Source organism: Calypte anna, chromosome 7, assembly GCF_003957555.1.
Source record: "Calypte anna isolate BGI_N300 chromosome 7, bCalAnn1_v1.p, whole genome shotgun sequence".
In the NCBI taxonomy this organism is placed as follows: domain Eukaryota; kingdom Metazoa; phylum Chordata; class Aves; order Apodiformes; family Trochilidae; genus Calypte; species Calypte anna.
The window spans coordinates 158,546-175,745 of NC_044253.1; the positions used below are offsets into that span (position 1 = coordinate 158,546).

Below are 17,200 nucleotides of genomic sequence, written 5' to 3' on the forward strand. Positions count from 1 at the left end.
TTTATGATCATATTCACATATGCATAAAGCAACAGATAAAGAAGCTGAAATGGTTCTTTCTTCTAATTGTCTTTCCTGACTTTTAAAAATCCCTCTTGCATTTAATTTCTTCTAAACAGTTATACAATAAGATTCACATGTGAGAAACGGGATTTCTATTCAGAATGGAATAAGAGGCTTAAGGAGTTTCATAACCTGAGTTTTTCTTGTTGATTAATGGCAATAAATAATGAGAAAATACAACGTCAGAATGGAAGAGCTAATTTGAATCTAAAATACATTATTTACTTCCAGTCACATAGAAAGAAAGGTATGGTATAGACATCCTCCATAATTTCACCCCTTGTTATGTCTTTCAAGGCTTAGAATCATTCATGCCAAGAAAACTGGCAAAAGAGATGCTGCAGGAGGTGGTGATGGGGCAGAGGAACAGCACTCTCTGGAAACACCAACACCTGGCCGCAAGCGCAGAAGAAAGGGGGGGGACAGTGATTATGATGATGATGATGATGATGACAGTGATGATCAAGCAGATGAGGATGATGAGGATGAAGAAGACAAAGAAGATAAAAAGGGAAAGAAGGCAGAAGTTTGTGAGGATGAGGTGAGGAGTTTTAAGTAGAATGAAAATTAACTACTGAGTTAAAGCTTGTTTTCCTTCTGGGTTTTTTTTTTCTTTGTTTTTTGGTTTGTTTTTTTTTTTTTGGTAGCTATTACAGTATAGGTTGTTGCTGGTTTGCTGGTGGTTTTTTGTTGTTGTTTTGTTTTGTTTTGTTTTTGTTCTTCGTTGTTTTTTTCTACTTACTTGCTTTGACTTAGTCTTCATTTCTCTGGAATTCTGAAAAACTACCATATCCAGAGAACTGAAGCTTTATTAGCAAATGAGCATAACTGTAGTTTCCTGTTAAAGCAGAATAAAGGTAATTTCCTAGTTATCAAAATCATGAAGAAGTAAAATTATTTTTAGCATTATCTATTATAAAGCTTATCTGTGACCTTTCTGGGTGTTTTTTTCACAACTTTCCTGCCCAGCTGTATTTGGTCCCAAGATTATAAATTCTACTAGTTAATATCTGATAACATATGGAAAGAATCTCAAACGTTTTTAGCTGAATTGTATTTGTATCTACAGTAGTCAAAAGATTTTTGTAGTGAAAGTGCCACACAGGCCTGGAAGATTGACTTCTAGGACTCCAGAATTCTCTACTGGATGAAGCCTGATAAAAGAGACAAACAATACCAAATACTACATTTTTGTGCACTGGCTGTTGCACTGCTTTCCAGAAAACGATCCATTTTATGCAAGGCTTATTGAAGTTCACAAAGCTGTTACAAATTAAAACGTAGGTATCTAACTTCACATCCATCCCTTAATTTTTTTGCCGTTTGTACAGTCTTCTGTTTTGTTGCTCTTCTATTTGGGGTGTTTCATAGACAGAAGTTCTGTAACTCCTGTAGAAAGATTAATTTTCTGATAAAAGAGAAGTTCCATTGCATTCATCCTGGATGTGGTGGTTCAGAAGGCTTCACTTGGGTACACTTCCACAGGGACAGGAAAGAAAGGCCAATATTGTACAGTGCAGGTGATCAGGAGATCTTGTGATTTTGGTTGTATTCTTTTGGAACCTTGAACTTCCCCAAAACTTCCTTGACCTACAAGCTCTTTTTTACAGAAATAACTCATTTTTAAACTGTCAGGAAGAAGGGAACCATAGACTTAATCATAGGTGCATTACTTTTCAAAAATTGGCAAGATTAATACTAGAACACTTATAGTAGATTTATAATTTAAAGTGGTGCTACAATTTCTTGTGGACATTGAAATGAAATGCAGGTGTGCACTGACCAAAGACTGATTAATAAGATTTCTTCAGATTCCATTAATAAAATTTCTACAGATTCAATTATTTCATGTTTGAAAAATCGCTAAGAAATGTACTTGAATATTCAAAAAGCATCATGGAAACTAAGATGGCATCCTTTTGTCTTAAATGTTAATGCACAAACTAAAAGATTTCTTCCAGTAAAAGAATGTTTTCAGTGAACATTTGGCCATGACTTTTCTTCACTTGCATCTGGGTTGGTTGTAAAGGTTCAAGATACATCTTTTTCCAGTTATCTTGTTCCTAGTCAAAAATATTGAAAAAGCACATGATTTAAATATTTTTATCTGTAGAATTTTCCTCTCATGTTCTGCTTAATTTTTTTCCTGTGGTATTAGTGAGTCATGGTAGTATTATTTTATCCTGAATTAAATTTGGTGTGACATATATTTGGTGATTACAGGATGATGGGGATCAGACAGCAAGTGTTGAAGAACTAGAGAAACATATTGAAAAACTTACAAAGGTGAGAGGTCATTTGTCTATGTTGTACTATAAATTTGATGACTGGATACCATGAGTTAGAATGTTAACCATCATATTCAGTGCACTGTAAATTGAAATTGAAAATAGAAATTGAAATAAGGATCAGTTTTTGTTTCAATAAGTAAGAATGATGCTACATGACACCTGAATTGTGAGTAAAGTCTAGTGGCACTACGTGGATATTACTCAGAAGGCAGTTAGAAAGCTGTTGCACATCTCAGAATGAAAAGTAATATATTTTTTATCCATACCAAATTGATATACTTCTGTTTGTTCATCTCAGCAAGTGGTGGTAGATTTTGTGTATGAGAAGCAATGACATCTCCATTATATAAATCACTGCAATAATTCTCATTCCCTCCTACAGTTGGCTAATTTCTGCAGCTGTTTTCCAGCCCAATACAGAGAGCTGTCTTTGCTTCAGACTTTGAAAGAAGAAACAATGGAATAGGAAGAGACATGTAAATGAGAAGGCAGAATGCTGTACATAGGGATACTCGTGGTCCATTTTTTAATTCTTCCTAGTAGTAATTTATGAATCTGCCTCTGGGTTTTCTCATGTTCCAAAATGCAAAAAATCAGCAGTCCAGAATTACACCTGACTTCACAGCAGTGTCAGTTTAGCAGAACAAAGACTGAATACACAAACAAGAATTCTTGTTGGCCCCCATCAGAGAACTGTTTGTGTACAGAATTTATTTTCAGATATGATTGTTTTCATTCTTTTATGAACCAATTAAATATCTCATTAGTTTCCCATCAGGAGCAGTAGAATCAGCTGTCTTCAGAGCTCTGATTACCATTTGCTGTTGTTGTATAATTGATAGGATGTCAGCTGTTCTTGTGCAATGAAATCTTTGATCCTGTTGTTCTCTGGGAGTCAGTATAAAAAAGACATGGCTTACCATTGCAAAATGTGTTTTTAATGGAATAACGATAAACTTAAGCTGAACCAGGAAGCGATTGAATCGATTTTATTAAAGGGAGCTGTGCATGTAAAATCATCAAGGCAGCAGCCCTGAGTAGAATATCACATAACACTGACACAGGCACAAAGTCTCCTAAGAAAGCCTCCTTGTGTGACCCTTGAAATTTTGTTCAGGATACGTTTTCTGTTGTAATGGGCTTGTTGCCTTACTGAATTATAATGCTTTCCCTTTTTTAAAACAGCAACAAAGCCAGTACAGAAAGAAGTTATTTGAAGCTTCGCACTCTTTGCGCTCAATGATGTTTGGTCAAGATCGCTATAGGCGACGATACTGGATTCTGCCCCAGTGTGGTGGCATTTTCGTTGAAGGCATGGAAAGTGGTGAAGGTAAGATATATAAAGGAATAATGTCACATCAAGGCATACTCTGCCAAGACATACTGCCCATTTCTGTAGGCTGTGATTTTGTGCCGCAAGATCTTAAAGCTTCGCCTTCAAGCAGAGGCTAAACAGAGGCTGTCAGTAGCCCTCTCTATTCATATGGTATTCTCTCATACCTTTCTAAACATTAAACATCATTTAATTTCTTTCAAAATGATGAATAAGATTTTGGAAGTTTTCAGTTGTTATAGTTCTAAATCTTATGCTTTTTCCTATTTATCTACTTGGAATATTTTTTTGGCTCCTTCTGAACTATTTCACGTTTCCCTGTGGCAGTAAGCTCTGCATATGAAAACTGGGATGACCACAGAATGAAAAAAACCCTCTTTTTATCTTCAGTTGTTACATTTTATGCAAATACACAACTACTCTGTGTTTGAATATTTGATATATGTCTGCAAAAATTTGAAAATAATTTTCACACAGTGAAATGCTGTGTTTTTCTAATCAACAATGAAATTTAGTCTCTGAATTTTACCAACTGATCTTTCTTCAAATCCAGCAAATTCTGAAGTTACTTTGGTAAAATGAGAATGTATTTTTATGGTTGTGACATCTGTATACCAATGGTTACTGAATTTTTCATATACTTTAAATTGGATAGATGCAGAAATATGTATTAATCAGAAAACAGGAGCCTTCATTCTGATCACAGAAGAATCCTTTCTTTTTCTGATACAGATGAAGCAAAACTCCATTACTCTCACAATCATTCCCCCCACATAAGCACAAAATTCTCTGATACACACCAGAATTGCAAGATCTCACAAGAATTTCATCATTTTAGAGAGTTTTTGGTTAAAATTATTGTAATCGTCTGTTGTAATCAATTACATGATTGTAATCAATGCATGGTATGAAATCTGAGCCCTGTTGTGACATCAAAAACAAGCAGCAGAACCTTTCCTAAATCTAATCTTGATCATCAAGTTACCTTTCCAAAATGAGTTGCATAAAAAGTATCTTTCTGTATCTCCTGTTCTGCATTATGTTATGCTGTGTATTAGGAACTGTTTTGCACATGAATAGTGGGATACAGAAAGGTAAACTGTCATATGCTGTACTGCTTGCATTCCTGTTGTTCTCTGTATTTTATTTTTTAGATTTTAACCAGATAAGCACCACATGAAAGTGGTACACAAAAGAAATAATCTAAATACGCCTGTCTGTCTTAAGATAGTAAAAAACCCCAAATAAACAAACAAACAAAAAAACCCACACAAAGATTTTAGCTGAGAACTTTAGGGGTACCTGTATTTTTTTATGTATTTTCTTAATGAAAGTTCATTCTCCATGAATAGCAAAATGGACATATTTTAAGTTCTCAGCCATTCCCTCTTCCACTCAGCTCTTGTTTTGATTCAGTAAGTTCTGCAGTTAGTCCACTCTTAGTTTCTTTATCTAAACATTGGAAATGTGAGACATATATTGTTGAATGTTCTGTCTAATTAAAAAAATGCTTCTCCTTCCTTTTATTATGTAGTAATTTTATCCCCTATGATGATACTCAAATTGTTTCTATCTTGACATACACCAGAACTTTCAACACATTTGGAAATTTTCATGGGAGGGGATATTCTTTTATTTAAAAGAATTATATTTGTAATATTTATGATTTTCCATGACATCTCAACTTTTGTAGTTGTTCTGGCCATTAGCCATAAACAGGACCTTTGTTTATTTGCAATTGCAATATCTGATGAAAATCATTCAAGAAGTTGGTATGTTGAATTTTCTAGCTCTGCCCCCCTTTCATGACATTTTTCCATCTCCTGTTACACTTTAAAAGACTTTTAGTCTTAAGTTGACACATTGGCATAAGGGTAGATGTGGTTAAGAAAGAGTAGGAAAGCAAAAAAGACGGAGAAGTGTTTTTCCTTTTCATACAAGATGGATCTTTTGCACCTCCCTTGTTTGAAGAAACTGGCTTTTGAAATCAGCTTCTGCTTGTTGTACTTTAAATTGCTTTGATGTTAGGCTGTCTGATCACATCTGCCTACTTAGCTGTGTGCAGACTCCCAGTCTTGCTGAGTGGCTCTTGAAAGAGTTTTAAACTTTCAAGAATGTTGATATAGTTTCACAGTCACAGTTGTTAATGAGTTTTATTGAAAGCAGTAAAATTTATAATGTTTTGTTTCAGTATTTAGGGAACACTTGATTTCACAACAGGAATTTTGTTTCCACCTTTTCATAGTTGGCTGTGAGTTTAATGAAACGTTTTTTTGCAAAAATAAGCTTTAAGCCTACAAACATTGTACTATCTTGATAGAAACAAAGGAGTTTTTTTGATAAAGCATGGAGAGTTTCTCAAAAAGAAAACTGCCAATAATCTGTATTTTTTTAAAGACTTACCATTGGCAAAGTGCATCAGACAGATATGCTTCATAAGGGAGAATACAGTAGCACACTGTCAGCTACATTGTTGTTCTTTTTTCTCCAGGTTTTTAGCAGAGTTCAAATCTATGTGAGCCTTGAAGCTTGTTTCCTTCTGCAAAGTGAGATGTAATTTTATTAGGAAAAAAAAAAAAAGAAAAAAAAAAGAAAAAACATTCTGATCTAGCATGTGTTAAATAAAAACTGAAGTAATTTATATTTAACTGTAATGACAAAAATATTCTAAATTAGTTGGTCTATTATATTTCATTTGTGTTTCTTGTGGATTCTTAGGACTAGAAGAAATTGCGAAAGAAAAAGAGAAGTTAAAGAAGGTAGAAAACATGCATATCAAGGAAGAAGAATTTGAGACAGAACAAAAATTACACTGTTTAAATACAACTCACTGTGAACAAAAGGAAGATCTGAAAGAAAAGGACAACACTAATTTGTTTTTACAAAAGCCTGGGTCATTTTCAAAACTAAGCAAACTGTTAGAGGTAGCAAAAATGCCACCTGAATCTGACATTATGCCACCAAAACCTAATGGCAGTGCAGCAAATGGCTGCACGCTCTCTTACCCAAGTAACTCAAAAAACTCCCTTTGCAGTCTTCAGTCCACTGTGTCACAAAGCACCATGGAGAAGTCTGATTCTAATAATCTTTTCAGTCCTAATGCAAGTGGGACAGGGAAGTTTTACAGTTCTCCACTGGTTCCCAATGACCAATTGTTAAAGACTCTCACTGAGAAGAGCAGGCAGTGGTTCAGCCTGTTACCGAGAACACCCTGTGATGACCTGTCAGTCACCCACGTGGACACACCACCCACTACAGCTTCACTTACTCCTCAGTCACATACACCATCAAAGTCACCTTCACCAGTTCCATCACCACTTCTGGGCTCAACCTCTGCACAGAGTCCAATGGGGTTAAGTCCTTTTGCGATGTCCCCGCTGCAGGTAAATAAATGAAGTTTTGAATAATCATTTTACTGTGCTTATTTGGGCAGAATTTCTGTTTAGACAAATTGTGTCACAGAAGCTCTATCAGCATTATATTTTATATTTTATTTTCCTTACTTTTTTCCTGTTTCTAAATGTTAATAACAAAATACATATTAGAAATGTTTTCTAATACTACATTTTTTCATATAAGGTATTAATATATGTAAAATTAGGTAAGCCAATGTATGTTTTTTTGTATGTTTTTGTATATATTTTTTGGTATTTCAGTAATTTAATTTGGCTTTTAGAAATTTGGCTGCTGGTATGAAGAGAAAATCAAATAAATATATAAAAACTAGTTTTCAGAAATATGACATGCCACAGCTTCACTTTAAAAGCTGCTGCTTTTAAAGAATTAACAAGGCCCTAATAAGGACAGTTAAACATCAGTGCTACACTAGTTTTGCTTCAACTAATCAATATTCTGAATAAGGGCCTCCTTCTTCTTTCAATTATTGTTTGCCAAATAGCATCCTAATGATAATTAAGATAACTTGGTAATAACTCATAATTGCACTTATGATTGTGTTAACAATATTTTTTGTGTAACAGATGAAGACTGGACTACCTATAATGGGACTTCAGTTTTGTGGATGGCCCACAGGAGTTCTTACTTCAAATGTTCCATTTTCATCTGCTTTACCGTCTCTTGGGTCAGGGTTGGGATTATCAGAAATGAATGGTAACTCATTCTTGGCATCTACTGTTCCTGCAAGTAAAAGTGAATCACCAGCACCACAGACTGAAAAAGCAGCTTCTGCCCCTTCTACAGCAGTTGAAGTAGCCAAACCAGTAGACTACCCTAACCCAAAACCTATACCAGAAGGTAAGTGTAATACAACAGCAAGATGGGCTATGTGAAAGATAATTCTTAAAGTGCCACTACAAGTTATTTTTTAACATAATTTCCCTATTGAATTTAGCCAGATGATTAATCCAATTGTGTGTGATCACATAAACAGTGCCTGCAAAGTGTTTATATTCTTGTCTTGATTTAGAAATGCAGTATGGGTGGTGGAGGATTACTGATCCAGAGGACCTAAAATCTTTGCTAAAAGTGCTACATCTCAGGGGAATCAGAGAAAAGGCCTTACAAAAGCAAATACAGAAACACATGGATTATATCACTGTGGCCTGCATCAAAAATAAGGATGGTATGTAATTGGTATTTATGTTGCATGTGGTGTTGGAGCATAAGACACTGGCAGAGAGCTGTTGGAGATGTTTACAGATAGTCAGAGTAGTGGCTGGAGAAAAAAGGAAAAGGTCTCATTTTCTGTAGTTGACTTTTGACCAGCCTAGTTCTGGAAAGCTCCAGGGTAGGAGAAATCCCATTTAATATAAACTCTTTCCATCTCTGTAACAGTAGCTCAGCTTCTCTTTCCCCTTCTTGCCTTTAAACTGCAAGTTTGAAAACCTACAGAATTTGTTGTCCATGTTGAGTATCGTAAGAGTAGCACACTATTACAGCAGTTATTGAACATTTGACTGGAGTGACAGGTAAATCAGCTTGAATTTAATCAGAGAAGTTATAATGCTAATTAAAATAATAAAAATGTGATTCTTAAATACAGTTGCAATTATTGATATCAATGAAAATGAAGATAACCAGGTAACTCGTGATGTTGTGGAAAACTGGTCAGTAGAAGAACAAGCAATGGAGATGGATCTTGCTATTCTTCAGCAGGTGGAAGATCTAGAAAGGAGAGTTGCATCTGCTAGTTTACAAGTTAAGGTAAAACCAACTTTTAGTAAAATGTCCCTTTAAAATAAGTGGTAAGAATTTAAAGTAGATAGCAATGCTTTTGCTGTTGGTAAGTGCCTTCTTATTCTATCTCAATCTGCAAATAAAAAAAAAAAACCTGCTGCAGCAGTCTCATGGATATTTGGGTTTGAAGCATTTTAATTGCAGTTAAATCTACAGCTCAGGATGCTCAGAATGGCAGTTCCTGGAGAGTGCTCTTGTAAATTGTGCAGTTCCCTGCAAATTTCATTAACCTATTTTGAATGCAAAGATTCTGTTGCGTATAGACTGCTTTATTATAGTGGATTATGCCACAGTTCTGCCTGGTTTGGGTGTTTGTTGCTGTTAATGCTTTCTTTGTTCGACATGTGATGGTTGTGTTGAAAGAGTTGAGAATTCACTAGCTGTCATTGCAGTTTGGAATTTTTCCAAGGTGGGATATCAAATTGCCTATGTTTGGTTATAGTACAGATGTAGCATTTGTGATCTAGTTTGTTCTAGGAGCGGGTGTTATTTCAGTGTGACCAACTGATACTGTCACCCGTGACTGCTGGACAGATAGGGCTATTCTGATGTTTTGGCAAATAGAACAGGATACTTCAAAGGGAGATAATGCAGACTGTTGCAGAAAGGTCTCTTCAGAAAATCTGGTAATGCTTGTATTTTTTATTAATTATTTTAGTTCTCTGGATATTTTGGAAACTGTCTCTGCAGATGGATTACAAGTAACCACGACCTACTGGAAACAGCACTTCAGTTACTTATTATGATTCCATGTAACACACTAAGTTAACAGCAACCAATAAATGCCCAAACCTTTCTATTAACATAGGGTTGGCTGTGTCCTGAACCTGCATCAGAGAGAGATGACTTGGTATATCGTGAACATAAGTCAATTACTAGATTGCACAAGAAGCATGATGGAGACAGTGCTGGAGGCGGAGAAGGCAGTGCCAGCTCTCTAGAGCGGAGGAGTGACAACCCTCTAGATATAGCTGTAACCAGGCTGGCTGACTTGGAGCGGAACATAGAGCGAAGGTATCTGAAGAGCCCCTTAAGTACCACCATTCAGATCAAACTGGATAATGTGGGCACAGTTACTGTCCCTGCTCCTGCACCATCCATTAGTGGTGATGGTGACGGGTAGGTTATTGAGATTAACTTGAAAAATTATTGTGCTTCTTTGCTAATTGGAGCCTATTTTCTTATTGCCTGTTATCTATGTACTTTCTTGTTATGTCTGTGATCCATATGGATCATGTTATTCTGCATGGTGCTTTGTTAAGATATTTTTTGTTATGTTTGTTGATAATCTTGCGAAGTTATCTTACATTTAACTGGTTGTGACTAAGCTTTGAGGCACGTAGCCACAGTCTGTGCACTACATGAAATTTAGTTGCTTAAACCTTACACTTATTGGCTGTGTATGTTTTGTCATTGCTTGGCTTTCAATGTGATAATGATTGTTCCACGTTTAAACGTAAGCAAACATGGACATGACCTACTTAATTTCTCTGTGTTTCAATGCAGAACAGAAGAGGATATTGCTCCAGGGCTAAGGGTATGGAGAAGAGCATTGTCAGAAGCACGCAGTGCTGCACAGGTAGCTCTGTGCATTCAGCAGTTACAGAAATCAATAGCATGGGAAAAATCCATTATGAAAGTTGTAAGTGGTTTTGATTTAAAAAATAATAATAATATTGTAACTAAACTGTTTTTTCCATATCCTATTTTCCCAGTTCAGGCATTGTAAGATATTATGGTTCATAATGCATTTCTAAAGACTGTGTGTAGAACTTGTGTAAAACTTAACACAGTAAACTACTGTTTAACTACTGCTATAGCCCATGTAACAGGATTCTTTAACGTAGTAGTAACTTTTTGTTATTAATGTTTAGGTAAAAAGTAATTTCTAGCTCTGATGAAAAATATTCTATCTGATGTTAGAATATTTCTGATCTCATCCGTGACATAAGCTTTATGAAGGTTCAACACCACATATCTTTTTTTCATACTTCATTTTTTGAGAAGTGGAGATGCTCTGAACCCATGGCTTGCACATTTCTCACAGCTGAACATACCTGCTTGCTTGTACATTTAAAAATAGATCTTTGTTAACTGTGCATACAGAGGAGGCATGCAAAATGCACATGTCAAAACTGGCATGGACCTTTGAGCTCCAAATTTCTGAAAACTACTACTGCAGCGGTGGTGATTTTGATGTGATTAAGTATGACCAGTGCTATGTAGTGGGTGGCAAAAGTAATGCTTTCATTAGTGGCCTTTGCCTGTATGTTTTAATTTCTTCCAGTCTTATACAGATTCTGATTACATCTGGACAATTAAAGGATTATTCAAATAAAAACTGTAGTGTAAGGCTGGATGTCTGAGTTTACATAGCTGTAACTTTAAAGCTGCATCTTTAAAAGAAAAAGTTTATGAATTTAGTAGGAACACCTGAAAAGGTATTTGAACGTTTCATTGTGTAATAATTTACTGTCCAGAAGAAAATTTATAGTATTGTTCTCAATTTGATTGAAATGTTCTGTGAATTTAATTACACGGTAAAAGTATTTGGTGAAAGCATGTGAACATCGTAAGTTCCTGAAAAAGAAGTCCAGACATAGAAGAGTATAAAAAAATCACACAATAAAGAAAACTAAAGTACATTAGATATTTTTAAGTTAGTTAGTGTGAATTTTAGTAAGTGCCAGGATCATTTGTGTTGCCTTGTGAATTTGTCCATGGTGGCCTTTGGATAAGATCTTTACTGATTATTATTTGAAAATACTGTTGTAAAATACAAATTATTTTTATAAAATAGCAGCTTACCTATGCAGTGTGGGCATAGGTTAAGAGAAGATTGCTGAGACAGTTTGTGCAGGCTAAGTGAGTTTGTTACCTTTACTCCTCATGGACATGATTAAAATACAAGAAGTATTCATAGTTCTGTGTGCTGTAGGACACCTCTTCCAATCAGTTGTTTTTCAAATGTACTCCCAAGTGTAGCCTTTAGATTAGTTCCTCCCATGCTGCATATTTTCTTCTACAAATGTGATCATGAGTAGACTCTCATTGTGGTAAAATCAAAGGGAAATAATTTTGAGAGTGAAGTTGTGTATTTGGAAGGGTAATTTAGGTTATTTTAAAAGGTAATTTAGTTACCATCCCTGTGTTTCAAATCTTAAAAAAAATGAATCTGAGCCATTTTTCATGTATTCTAGTACTGCCAAATTTGTCGAAAGGGAGATAATGAGGAACTGCTACTCCTTTGTGATGGCTGTGATAAAGGTTGTCATACCTACTGCCACAGACCCAAGATCACCACCATACCAGACGGTGACTGGTTTTGTCCTGCCTGCATAGCAAAGGTAATACTAACCATAAAGGTGAAGTGACTTAGGGACCTTTTTAAAGGTCTGACAGTGTTTTTTGTGAAAATAATGGTCTGTATGTTGGGTTGCCATGAAATAATTACATAACTTTATTTAACTTGGATTTTTGTGACAGTAAAGGATACAGTTTTGGTTTAAATTGTATTTTTAAATGTAATTAATTAAATACCATAGTTTTCTATTTCTCCTCTATAATTTTTTCCAGTATTTGTCTTTTCATCTTCATTGTTGACAGACCAACACACTAGATTGTTTGAAAATAAAAATTGGAGACAATAGCTAGTGAATATTTTTTGTCATTTTTTTGGTCATTTTTAGTCCTAAAATTAGATCCGCTTTTTGCTAAACTTGTTTTCTGCCTTTGCCTGTAAATACTGTACCTGAAGTAGTTTCACAGAAGATACTGAGTTTTGTGTTTTCTTAGGGTATGGTCAATGGGATTCGTTTTTCTGTGGGTGTTTCACAAATAATGAAGACAAAATGTTTTTAACTATTATGTGCAACAGAAGTAATAAAAACAGGTCACTACTAAGAATCAGTTGAGTAGTAGTTTATAAAGGGTTAGCTCATGCTGTATCTTTTTCTGTAACATTTTTTAGTGCTAAGCAAAAAGAATTCACAACATCCATTTTTCCACATTCATGCATTAATTCATCATCTGTTTGTAAAAACTGACTTCTTTCCTCACCACGCTAATTACAATCAGCATCAAATGCTTTGGGAAATATTTAGGACGTTTGTGAAATATCTTGCGAATAATACGGTTGAAAGAAAATTAATACATACTATTCCAGCTGTGGCTTTATCAGTCAAATAGACAAATATGTCTCAAACTGTGCCAGCCTGGTTTGCTAGGAGGTGCTGCTTTACCAGTCTGAGGGTCAAGTGCTTTTATATATTCAAGGCTGAGAACCTAAATAACTATTTACAGGAATTTCCACAGCCTCACATGCCGTCAGAGAGGGGCATAAAGCGAATCATCTCTGACATTAAATATTTCAAGTGTTTCCAGGCTTCTGTCTGATCTTCATTGCTGTCTGTTAGTACTAATGTCTCGGTTATTGCTTATTTCATTTCTCTCTATTACAGGCAAGTGGTCAAACTCTAAAAATAAAAAAAATTCAAATCAAAGGGAAAAAAAGTAATGAACAAAAGAGATGCAGAAAATTTGCAGGAGATACAGAGGATGAAGACTGTGCAACTACAAGCACCTCCTTAAAAAGAGGAAAAACAGACCCCAGAAAAAGAAAAATGGATGAAAATGTTTCTGTAAGCCAGTTGAAGCAGGAAAATTTCACTGCTTTTAAGAAACCTAAAAGAGATGACTCCAAGGACCTTGCTATATGCAGGTAAAACTGACAAATTCTAAACTTGGGTAAGTGTTCTTGAAGCAAGTAGTGCCTGATTCTTTTTAGCTGTGTTTTGGGGAAGTAGAACACTGGTCTTGGTCATGTATTCCACACATCTTGTAATAATTTGAGTGTTAAGATATAGAATTTCCTATGTGCATGCTGGGAGTAAATGCTGTATGTGGTAATGAGGGTAAAAAGTTAAAAACCTCTGTGAATATATGAACAGCTTAAAAATATGTAGATGTTTAAATATTTAAAAGTATCTAAATATTTAAAAAGATTTAAACCTTCTTTTCTTCAGCATGATTCTCTCAGAATTGGAAACTCATGAAGATGCCTGGCCCTTCTTACTTCCTGTAAACCTGAAACTTGTTCCTGGTTATAAGAAAGTTATTAAAAAACCTATGGACTTTTCCACCATTAGAGACAAGCTAAGTAGTGGACAGTAAGTAAACTTAATGTAAATTGTACTTTACATTTTAAAAATACTGAAATTCAATACTTTTTAAAAAATGAGTTAAACCTTTCTGATCTGCCTGCTCTGGCACCTCTGATTACTTTTACAGTTAAAATAAAACTTCCTAACTGTCTCTTTTTGACTTTGCCATATGAGCTCATTGGATGCTCATTTTGCCATGTATGTTCAGCATAATGAAAAGACTCACAAAGACACTGTTGCATTGATCTGGGCAGCCTTTTTTTGTACCTGATTGTTCCTCTTTTAAGTAAATACAGCTGTACACAACACTTACCTTGAAAGGAATTGATCCCAAGAATACATGAGTAAATGGGAAAAAGCCCTAGAATTTTAACTATAAAGTTATTGAAGGGAAGAGGCAAGTTAATTTCAAAGATGTTTGTTTTCTAGTACAGTACTCTACTGAGTTTTTGAGGAGAATAACAAATATAATGATGAGAGCATTTCCTTCCACTGATGTTAATTTTCTTGTTACTATTCAAATTAAAATATTAAAAGTATAATAAACATGTAAAGCACTCATTGAATATTCTATGGCTGGCTGTAAACTGACTGATGCTAATGTAGTTCTTACTCGTGTAGTTCCGAGTGTTTTTCCCCTCTGATTCTCCATGATCCAAAAATCATTCACTTTTTTCTTCTTTCAGGTACCCTAATCTTGAAGCATTTTCGCTAGATGTCAGGCTTGTTTTTGACAACTGTGAAACCTTTAATGAAGATGATTCTGACATAGGCAGGGCTGGCCACAACATGAGGAAGTATTTTGAAAAAAAATGGACAGAAATTTTTAAAGTGAGCTGAAGTTACTAGAACTGTTTTTTCTTTTTCTCTTTTGGGTTTTGTTTATTTTGCCTTTTTTTTTTTTTTCTTTTTTTTTCCCATTAAAGGAGGACTGATAAGACCAGCAATGTGAACTGTATTTACATGAAAGTGCAAGGCACATGCATAACTAATGACTGGTTTTTTTTCTTTAAAATATCACAAAGTTGTGATACTAGTTCTAAAGGCTTCACTCCTACAGCAACCATGGCCCCTTGGTTATTGGTTCTTATGTTTTAACACACTAATTTAGGTAGAACAGGGAAGTACACCCAATGAATTTCAAAGAAAGGGGTGTTATAGTGCAATAGAATTTAAAATATATCAAAACGCACTGAATATTCAACCACCAGAGCTCTACTCGGGAAAATGGTTCTCTTTTCCCTTTCAATAAATATCTATTTTTCATTTTTTTTACTTTGTAGTTTATTTTTTAGTGAATGTATTTAATTTTATGAATTATTTATGATTATACAGCATTCAGAATCTTCGTTTTCTGTGAAAAGGAAGAATTAGAAAATTGCTTTAAATCTTGAAAATACCACAAGGAATGTTTTAAAATATTAAAAAAAAAAAAGCCAAGTAAAGCTGTTTACACTGATGTGCTGTGAAAGCACTAAAAATTAAACTTTACTGTAGAGTTACAAGTACATTTATATATATGTTGCTGCATCACTTGTGTAGTTAAATTGTATTTCAAAGCAGTGAAGAAAAATTGAGACATGTATATACTGTTCATTATTGTTTATATTAAGTCTTGTTTTAAATATGTATGATGTGTACATATTGTTTGCAGACATTATTGTTTAAGCCTTAGGAGGACGGTAGCATTTTATTTTAGTCTTAAGGTAATTATAGCTATATGGCTTGTACAGTAATTATCCTCTACCAACACTGTGGAGTCTCCTAAATCTTGGTAGTGCCTGCCTTTAAAACAGGGTGTAGGGGATATTAGTTTTCCATTTTTCTATTTTGTTATATAATTTCAAGCCACCACGGCCTCAAATTCAAGTATAATCGTTTGTATCCATGTGGAATAAAATTGTGACAATTTCCTACGCACACAGTATTTTTTCATGGAAGCATTTTCCTCCATTTGCCTTGCCACAGAAATAACAAAAAAGACATTTGTAACCACTGTGTTTTATCTACTGTGTGTTGTGGTGGCCTGTTGGGGCAGATAGATCAGAAATTTTTTTTGTACTAATGTAAGAGTACTTGAAGTTTTATTTAAGAGAAATGTTGTTGAAAGGTAGCATTCTTTTTCTTTTCCTTTTTTAGGAGTGTTATTTTTCACTAGTGTGTGTGGCACGGATACAATAAAAGACTGTTTTGCAAACTGGATTTTCTTGACAATTTTAATACTTCAGATCCTGTGTATACAGGACTTTTTAAAATATACTGGGAGTCTTGCATTAAACATTAAGTTCTTAATATGATGCATCTAATTCTCTTGGCCTTCTAATGTTAAATCAAAGAGAAGCAACTGCCAAGCAGTCAGAGTACAGTTTAGCTGCCTTTTTAAATGAGGATAAATAACATCAGCTGAGCCCTTCAGGTGCAATCACTGAGCTGCTTGGTACCTGACCTGTTTCATACCGTCCTGTTGACTGTTGCACATGATAATGTAAATACATACCACCTGTAATGCTTCTTAAAACCACTGTTCATGCCAAGTTTTGCCTTTTATTTGGTCAGTAGAAGGGCGGGAGTTATAGTCCTTCTGACTGAAGAAAATAAGAAGAATTACAAATGAATGTTATGATACTCAAATACCTCTAGCTCGCTCACCAAGTAATATTTTGGAGACAGTTTGAATTTGATTTGGGGTCTTTTGTTTGGTTGGGGCTTTTTATTTTTTTGCTTTTGCTTTTTTTGTTTTTGTTTGTTGTTTTAGGTGTGTGTGGGTTTTTGTTTCTTGATTTCAAATTCGTCCTGCAATGTTTGAATCTTGGAGCCTTGTTTTATATATTCCCTTGCCCTTTTACTTGTCCCCGCCGAGAAAAAATGGTCAGTTCCTGGTCTTTAATAGAATTTTTGCTTCTTTTGCCCTCTTGTTTGATTGAACATCTTGTTCAATTAATTTCTGTAAGAATAATTCGTGCTTAACTAGAATTAAAAACGTATTTGGGTGTCAGTCTTGCATTCTAACACTACCACCACAACTGACTTCTTCATGCCTTTGCTTTTCATCAGCTTTCTGGTTAAGTGTCTGGTTAGTATGGTTTCTGCCATACTAGACCTACTACCAGTTTTCTGAAAAGTCAGAACAACTTCACTACTATACTACATACATA

General features: G+C 34.8%; 1 protein-coding gene across 1 annotated transcript in view; it reads left to right on the forward strand.

Annotated features, from left to right (window-relative positions):
* The window catches only part of BAZ2B (bromodomain adjacent to zinc finger domain 2B), a 112,241-nt gene extending 95,998 nt beyond the window's left edge, over positions 1-16,243 (forward strand). The window contains exons 25-37 of the mRNA XM_030454542.1: positions 361-604; positions 2,287-2,349; positions 3,540-3,684; positions 6,406-7,070; positions 7,668-7,941; positions 8,114-8,269; positions 8,690-8,850; positions 9,692-10,002; positions 10,390-10,525; positions 12,084-12,230; positions 13,344-13,603; positions 13,908-14,051; positions 14,732-16,243. Of these exons, the coding sequence (XP_030310402.1) occupies positions 361-604; positions 2,287-2,349; positions 3,540-3,684; positions 6,406-7,070; positions 7,668-7,941; positions 8,114-8,269; positions 8,690-8,850; positions 9,692-10,002; positions 10,390-10,525; positions 12,084-12,230; positions 13,344-13,603; positions 13,908-14,051; positions 14,732-14,885 (2,860 nt within the window). The 3' untranslated portion in view covers positions 14,886-16,243. The remainder of the gene's footprint in view (positions 1-360; positions 605-2,286; positions 2,350-3,539; positions 3,685-6,405; positions 7,071-7,667; positions 7,942-8,113; positions 8,270-8,689; positions 8,851-9,691; positions 10,003-10,389; positions 10,526-12,083; positions 12,231-13,343; positions 13,604-13,907; positions 14,052-14,731) is intronic.
* Positions 16,244-17,200: the final 957 nt, after the last annotated feature.